This window comes from Lipophrys pholis (assembly GCF_963383615.2).
Source record: "Lipophrys pholis genome assembly, chromosome: 5".
Classification (NCBI taxonomy): Eukaryota; Metazoa; Chordata; class Actinopteri; order Blenniiformes; family Blenniidae; genus Lipophrys; species Lipophrys pholis.
This window is the reverse complement of record NC_137628.1, coordinates 28313070-28321662: the sequence shown is the minus strand read 5'-3', so window position 1 is coordinate 28321662 and position 8593 is coordinate 28313070. Positions and strand designations below refer to the sequence as shown.

Below are 8593 nucleotides of genomic sequence, written 5' to 3'. Positions count from 1 at the left end.
CTCACACACACTCTCAGTCTTTGTGGTACCAGAGAGGCAGGACTGTGGTTCAGATGAGACTGGGACTTTTACCGAGGACTGGAGTGTGTGTGACGGTGTGATTCAGATGGGAGAGTGAACCTTCTCTCTTTAGGAGGTGCAACTTTCTTGGCCTGACAGGTTTCAGATTGTGTGAGAGTGAAGTCAGTCGTCCAATGAGATTGCTGTTGGACAGGTGAAAGGCTTCGTTACAGCAGGTGTGTTACTTGACGCTCGTCTTGTGAAAGCTGAAGATGTCCAATTCCACCATCAACTTCTACGCCCTGTCACAGTCCTTCAGCTTCTCTGACATCATAGTCATAGTGACTTACTTTCTTCTCAACCTCGCTGTGGGCATCTGGGTAAGAGTCTGAGATGCGTGTGTGTGTGTGTGTGTGTGTGTGTGTGTGTAACAGTTCTCTCTGTCAGTCATCATGCAGGGTGAGCAGAAACACACTGAGTGGATATTTCCTGGCCGGGCGGGACATGGCCTGGTGGCCGGTGAGTCAACCTCCTGTGATCTCAGTGTTTTTGGGGTTTTTTCAAAGTTAATTTCCTAATTTAAGTTACTACTGTATACTGTGAGGTACTTTCACATGGATAAGTTGAAGAGTTTTGGCTCTCCGATTGAAGCGCCACTGAGAAAAAGTAGTTAAATTTGAGAGCTGAGTAAGTCCATCTTTACATCACTGAGATCCCCACCATACTGACATACTGAATATTATATTTGCTTGTACGATGTATGAATTTCTTTTCAAGTTAATGCACATAAACTTTTGGGTTCTTTAATCTTCATTGATTCATTAAAAACTCTTTTTATAGCCAGAATTTTTTCCTGATCAGTTTAATATTGATTTTATTTGGTAAAAGATGTTTGTTATGTATGTTTTTAATTTTGTGTTTTTCTGCTGCATCAAAGTCAAATGAGACAAACTTTCTTTCAAAAACAAGAACTTTTATCTGCTTTGAGCTATCTCATTCAATGTTAAAAGTTCATTTACATGTTAATCATATTTGTACGTACATGTTGGAACACAAAAATGACAACAAATAAAAAGAAAGGAACCGTTGTCTTGTATCTTGCTGCAGAACCGATTCCCAAATGATCCACCCTAACCTAAGTTATTTAAAGGAATGAGATAAAGTTTTATGAAGGATAAAATACAAACACTTGAAGAGAAGTGAGACCATGAATGGCGATGGGGATGTTTCCACAACACCTATATGTTTCACACGTTTCCTCCATCCCTGCTGTGTGCAGATCGGATCATCTCTCTTTGCCAGTTCGGAGGGCTCGGGTCTGTTCATCGGTCTGGCTGGGACCGGCGCTGCGGGAGGCATCGCTGTCACCGGCTTTGAATGGAACGTGAGTACAAAACACATGCAGTCGTGACCTGGTATTTTGGTGTCTATTAATAGTAACCAAACACAGGATGTCATGTTGTAGTGTGGAATGAGGGAGGACCGGCCAGCTAATCCCACAATATAAACAACATCTGGTGTACAAAAGCAAATTTTAATTGTATACCTAGAGAAAACAGTTTGAAGAGCACTTTCTAGATCAGCGGATCAATGGTTCACAGTCTGGGTGTGCCACTGATTGGCTTCATTATAATGTGTCAATCTGGGTCTGGAGGGGGTGTGGCCTTTCTGTGAGGTAAACAGGGGCCATCCAATGAGAAAAAGATTAAGGAACCAGTACTCTGGATTGACAGACATTACTTGATTCAACAGCTGTATGAGACATCCCTCAGCAGGGGGCAGCAGCACGATTTATAGCTCATGTATTTATATGAGGCACCAGTCAGTCAGGTCATAATAAACCTCTAGCATGGGGAGCACAGAAAGAGTTGAAATGTTCACAGCAGTCGGTCCTGTTAAATGTTTATTCTCATTGTAACCAAGCTGGTTAAAACCCTTTGTTTTCCTTCCACATCCCTCCTTTTTCCTCCTGCAGGCCACCTATGTGTTGCTGGCTCTGGCCTGGGTGTTTGTGCCTGTGTACGTCGCTTCTGGGGTTAGTCGTGCACATGCACGCACACACACACACACACACACACACACACACACACACACACACACACACACACACACACACACACACACACACACACACACACACATACACCCATATATATATAGGTCACTGACATATTGCATTATATTAATTTAATCCAAACTATCCCAAACCAAATATACTTGTGACCACATATACTGTCACATCAACATTCTGTTATATCAGAATTCAGACCGGAACAAGAGAGAAAAACAAGTGTGTGCACAGACCAAAACACATGTACATATATGGGTGCGCGTCTGCCTGTTAAGGCTGGTTCTACAGGTACTTTTAGGTGCCAAATGACTTCTCCCCGACAAGGATTTCCCGCCTTGTAAATTCCCCAACAGGGTGTGCTTTCCCTCACAACTGTCTTCTAATCATGTGGGCTTATTATATATCTTAATAGGTTAATAGTTACATCAAACCCAGCCAAGAGTGAAGTCACTGAATTTGCCCACAGTCATCATCTAATTGGCCGATCACACTGACCTCCTGAAACCTCCCTGAACCGCCGTCGCCTCCTCATGTCACGTTTGACTTGAAGATGACAAAAGGTGTTTGTGTGTTCAGATCGTGACCATGCCGGAGTACCTGGGACGTCGTTTTGGAGGAGAGAGGATCCGGACCTATCTGGCAGTCCTCTCGCTGCTGTTGTCGGTCTTCACAAAGATATCAGTGCGACATCGTCACACAATCAGATGCACGCTGAAAGATTGTCAAGTATTTGCACTGGGATGAAATGTTAAGCTTGCACTGTGTTTCTACCACCAGACTGACCTCTACTCTGGAGCCTTGTTCGTTCAGGTGTGTCTGGGATGGAACCTGTACCTGTCCACTGTCCTCATGCTGGTCGTCACAGCTCTCTACACTATAGCCGGTAGCCACAAACCATTACAACACAATGAATTTACATCTAAAGATATATGCTGAGTGAAAATAATCAAATAGGGGTCATATTATGCAGTTTTTCAGCACTTTTACAGGGGTCTTGTTGGTCCAAAAATGTAGCATTCAAAGTTGATTTGCCCCCAAATCCAGTTTTATTTAGATTTTCCTCCATTTGAATATTGGATCATAGGAGCTGCATTCAGAATCTGCTGTGTCTGTGTGAGCTGGACTGGCTAGACCCACACATACTTCCTCTCGTGGTGCCATGTGCCAGAGCAGAGCTGCCTAATTGTGGGAGGAGTCAAAGGGAGGAGCCTACCTTGATTGGGATTGGCTAAGCCCCCGATGACACTATATAGGGTTTGATTTCTGATTGGCTGGTTGGAGCAACACTTTTTATAAACTAAAACAAGCCAGGGAGAGAGAGGACAGACTGTCTTCACTTCTGGGGCGTCAGTCCAGGTATGGGGACGATTAGTACTGCTGGAAAACCTTTAGAAAGAGAATTTTGCATAATATGACTCCTTTAATAAATTAACTTAAACACAAGTTCCAACATCAATAAACAACTGCTTCTAACTTGTTGCCTACTTCTGCTGTTTCAGGTGGTCTTGCTGCTGTCATCTACACAGACACACTACAAACATTCATCATGATTGTGGGTGCGATCATCTTGACAATCACTGGTATGTATCTTTCAAAACAAAAGACTAAATACGATACGGATTAGCAGATTGTTCAAACGGTTACGTTTGGCTGTGTGTGTCCACAGCTTTCAACAAGATTGGAGGCTATAGCAACCTGGAGCATGTGTACAGCATAGCGGTGCCCAGCAAGATCATTCCCAACAGTACGTGCCACCTCCCGCGGCAGGACGCCATGCACCTGTTCAGGGACGCCGTCACCGGAGACCTTCCCTGGCCTGGCATGACACTGGGACTCACCATTCTCGCCACCTGGTACTGGTGCACTGACCAGGTGTGTCTGACACACGCTCATACACAGTCCACAAGCCAAAACAAATTACAGATGCTCACATTTAATCAGGGAAATGACTATATTTTATAACGTCTACATTTTCACTGTAATCTTAAAACTATGTTAAGTTAATTACATTGATGCCGGACACTGGGACAGGTAGGCATGTTGATTAAGGAGAAATATAATACAATGACGAGGTTAAAAATTTGTATTTTAGAATTTCTTGAAGACTGTCTGATCTCGGATTTTATCATAATGATTTCATTCAGATCCCACTCTCCACTACAGAGGACCACCTCATAGTATGATGCTACCACCACCATACTTATGTCATGACTAATTTCAGCTGCTCTGCAGACACACGGGTTAAAGTTTTCGCCTGGTGGTTAAAGCTTTATTTTTGATCATTTTCTTCCTCTGTGATCTCACAGCCTTTAAAGAAATTCGATTGACCACACCAAGCCAGCTGCCGTGTGTCTTTTTCCCTCTATTATAAAGGCCTCCAGCAGCATGTCAATCTCTGTACAGGGCTAAAATCCCCCTCAGAAATATTAATGGACTCAGGCCACTTTGTTCATTGTCAAAAGCATATTACCTGCATATTAACTTTGGATAAATAAGTTGGTATGGAAACTTTCTTTAAGAAATTCTACCCTGACGAGTTTGTAAACAAGTGTAGAAAATTACATTGGTTGTGGCTGTTTTAACCAGACAGGTAAATTTGTACCTAAGTCCTTTTGTAATTGCTGTTTACAGTAATTTTAAGGTTAAATTGACAAACAATCAAACACTAATCCTGGGTAAGAAATAGTTAGCAAATCAAACATTGAAAGGATTGTTTAGTTCTTTCAGCTTTACAGTAACTACCTACACTACTTGAGTCTATTTCATGGACGAGACTACATCGACAGCTGAAAATAATGGAAAACATGATCAAGCTCCAGCCTGTGGGCCAGACGACGGTGAGCCAGCGCCAAACCCAAAGTTCAGGCTTAAAAAAAAATCTGTTTTAAAAACCAAAAAGCTGCAATTTGAATTTTTTTCTGTAGCTTCTGAGGCAAAAGCAGCAGGCATACCTAAAAATACCTCACTGTGCTCATACCATAACATTTAACTGGATTATTCCTGCGTTTTCAGACGCTGCAGACATCACTTTCAGTACGCTATAACAAGACAGAACTGGTGCCAGAGTCGTCAGGAGACATTCATTGCACCTGGCTGAGTCCGGAAAAAGAGCTAGTTGAGCATCAATTTGTCTCTTTATTTACAACATTCGGTTTTGGTCCCACGTCGTTGCGTGTTTTACATATACGCAGGTAATTAGCGACAGCCCGTAAAATATTTAAAAACAAATCCAGCACGGTAACGTTTTCCTTTCACCATCAGTAACCAATCACATAGGTATCAACTCTAGAACCCAATTTATATCAGTGTGGTAGACTTAATCTGAACTGTGCTAACGTGACAGCATGACGCTGTGAAGAGGCAAAGCAGTTGAGGTCATTTAGAAATATTTGTTCAAGGATTGGGTACAAGGAAGAATATCCCGTCTGAACAAATACCATGCAACATCTGTTAAGACTGATCATCAATAAAATCCCCCCCACCCCCGCCTTCTTTATGAACAACATACCCTGTTTCCTACAAGTATTTATTTGCTCACAGATCCACCAGTACCTAAAGTTAAAGTCCCTTATGGCCCAGGCACTTTCCTAAGAACCAACCGAGTAAAATCAGTTAAATAAATCCTGTTCATGTGTGACGCACCAAAGGATTTCAAATCAGGAAGAACGTTTTGCACGCCGAAGTGCCTCAAGTCTGTCAACAAACATCCGCCGGTACCTGAGCTGGCCCACAGTTTTACCGAGCGGGCTTACTGTTCTGAGACATTTTCTTTGGCGATGCTCCTCCTCGAGATCTCAAGTTTCTAAAACTGCCGAGTTTTGAAAAAGACATTCCAAGTATCCCCGACTGTGTGGCCGCCGGCTGCTGTGGCGGGCAGTCCGTCTTCTTGTAGCCTGGACTGTGTCGTCGTGGCGACCGGCCGGAGCGGGTATCCAGGCGCCGCGCTGCGGCCGGCTGCATCGTCTGGCCCTGCCAGTAACGGTGTCCTCCGATGACGGGGGCAGCGGCTCGAGAGGGGCGGTGGAAACTTCCTGGTTTGGCAATGACAACTTTGTTTCCTCTCAGTCTCCCGTCACGACCCGGAGATCTGGAGCCCTGAAACAACTGCACCAAGAGAGAGGAAAAACTAATTAGTAAAAATATGGGGTACCTCAGGGATCTATCCTTGGTCCTTTTATCGTTCACTACTGAACAAAACACAAAAATAACGAAACATTCTTATTATTATCATTGACAGGCAGGACACAGTATGTTGGGAATGGTGACAAGTAATATGGGGTTCTTTATCATGTGTCCAATTAGAAGCTAATTATTCAAGTGAGGTGCACCCAAGACCCAAGGTGTCTTAGAGGAGGAACAAAAGGCACCGAACAAGTGCTCAAGCCAAACCCTGCAGAAGCGGGACAAAAAAAGAATTCAATCCCATCCCACCCAACACCAGTACCCCAAACCCCCAACCCCCCACCCATGGAGAAGTCTCTCAGAAGCTCGTCCATTCTGACATTCTCACCGCCTCAGATCTTCCCTCTCTAACCGAGTCCGTCAAAATGACGGACAGTCTTCTGTCATTGTTCAAAGTTAACAGTCAACGACAAAATAATATTTGCATGATGTCACCTCGGCCTCAAACTTCACGCACAGTCAGGCCCCTCACTTTAAACTTTTAACCTTAAATGATAACACTATAACAAATGTACAGGATTGTGTGGCAGCTGCTCACGAATTTAAGATTTAAGATTTAAGATTTAAGAAGCTTTATTGTCATTGTTCAAGTACAACGAAATTCTGTTTGTTGCATCACTAATAGCAGCAGCAGCATGTCACATTCACATTTAAATAAAAAAATAAAATAAATAATAGTCTTTGGTAAGGTGCGGTATTGAAGTGCAAGTTCTTTTGGGGTGGGGGGGGGGGGGGGGGGGGGGGGGTCATGTCATGATCCCTGCAGCAGTCTCTTCACAGCCATGGGGAAGAAGCTATTCTTCAGTCTGTTGGTGCGAGCTCTCATGACTCTGAGTCTTCCAGAGGGGAGGGTGGAGAACAAAATGTGTCCTGGAGGGGCGGGGTCATTTCGGATCTTTGTGGCCCGTCGGAGGAGCCGGCTCGAGTAGATCTCCTCTAGGCGTGGTAATGGGGATCCAATGATCCACTGAGCAGTCTTGATGACCCGCTGCAGTTGTTTTTTTTCATTTGCAGTGCAGCTGGCGTACCACACTGTACAACCGTAGGTGAGGACACTCTCTATTGAGCAGTGACCAACACTTCCAAGTTTTGAAGAAAATGCAACATTTCCCACGACTCGACCTTTATGATATACGCGAGGGCACATGGTGCCTGAGTGAATCAAACCAATTCAAGCCATAACTGGTTCAGAGCCGCATTCAGCTGCAAAAGAGAATGACGCACCACTGAAAAGCTTCAAATTTTATTACATTCCAGAGAAGATGGTGATAATTTGCTCCGGGGCAGACTTGCTAAACCCTTTCTGAAGAACAGACAGGATTCGGTCATGTCTGCCTTTGCAGCGTTAACATGAAAATCTATGTGTTTATACTTTATTGTAATAAACAATATTCTTAAAGATACCCTCAATAAATTTACTGTTGATATGTGTGTTTCCGTATTTGAAGGTTATTGTACAACGATCCCTATCTGCCAAAAACATGAGTCATGTGAAAGGAGCGTCCATCTTTGCAGCCTATCTAAAGATGCTGCCCTTCATCTTCATCATCCTCCCTGGCATGATCAGCAGGGCCCTCTATCCAGGTCAGTGTACAAACGTGTGGGGGGAAAAGCAAACACACGCGCACACACACACACACACACACACACACACACACACACACACACACACACACACACACACACACACACACACACACACACACACACACACCTTAATTGGTGTGACGGTACTGTACCACATGTTTATCGTAAGCAGGCCGTGGCTTGCTTTGATGCCACTGATGAACCACACAGTTGTGCTATAATGTGAGTGTGTGAGAGAGAGAGAGAGAGAGAGAGAGAGAGAGAGAGAGAGAGAGAGAGAGAGAGAGAGAGAGAGAGAGAGAGAGCGAGAGAGCGGGAGAGCGAGAGAGAGCGTGAGCAGTGTATTTCCTGAAAATCCAGAGTTGCTGTGAAATGTTCCGCCTTCTTTTTCATGACAAAGTTCCTTGAAACCGATCCACGTGTTTTTTTAACCCATTACTCATTCAGTACTGCAAACACTTAAAAGAAAAGTGAGTGTAACTGCGAGCAATACAAATCACACCAAATCCCCTTATTATAGATAACAGATAAAGAATAGTACTACCAATAATAATAATAAAAAAGAATTATCAATAGTTAATTTCTAGATTTAGTTCACGATATTTGTCTGTTTAGGATCTTGTGGCCTGTTTTTGTTAAAAAAATTTTTTTTACAGGAAATTGCATAAACTGCAGCAAATGAAAATTGCAAGTCAGGGGTAAAATGCAATGTCTTTAAACTACTTCTTTATAAAACTTACTTCTGTAATCACT

At 43.4% G+C, this 8593-nt stretch overlaps 2 protein-coding genes across 2 annotated transcripts in view; one reads left to right on the top strand and one right to left on the bottom strand.

Moving 5' to 3' along the window:
• Nucleotides 1-272: 272 nt before the first annotated feature.
• Nucleotides 273-8593, top strand: part of slc5a10 (solute carrier family 5 member 10) — a gene marked incomplete at its 5' end in the record, with an annotated part of 23533 nt that continues 15212 nt past the window's right edge. The window contains 9 exons of the mRNA XM_080464284.1: nt 273-380; nt 448-519; nt 1280-1384; nt 1976-2035; nt 2648-2752; nt 2849-2954; nt 3571-3651; nt 3738-3943; nt 7702-7837. Of these exons, the coding sequence (XP_080320410.1) occupies nt 273-380; nt 448-519; nt 1280-1384; nt 1976-2035; nt 2648-2752; nt 2849-2954; nt 3571-3651; nt 3738-3943; nt 7702-7837 (979 nt within the window). The remainder of the gene's footprint in view (nt 381-447; nt 520-1279; nt 1385-1975; nt 2036-2647; nt 2753-2848; nt 2955-3570; nt 3652-3737; nt 3944-7701; nt 7838-8593) is intronic.
• The window catches only part of fam83gb (family with sequence similarity 83 member Gb), an 11480-nt gene continuing 8073 nt past the window's right edge, over nt 5187-8593 (bottom strand). The window contains exon 5 of the mRNA XM_080464283.1: nt 5187-6175. Within this exon, the coding sequence (XP_080320409.1) occupies nt 5807-6175 (369 nt within the window). The 3' untranslated portion in view covers nt 5187-5806. The remainder of the gene's footprint in view (nt 6176-8593) is intronic.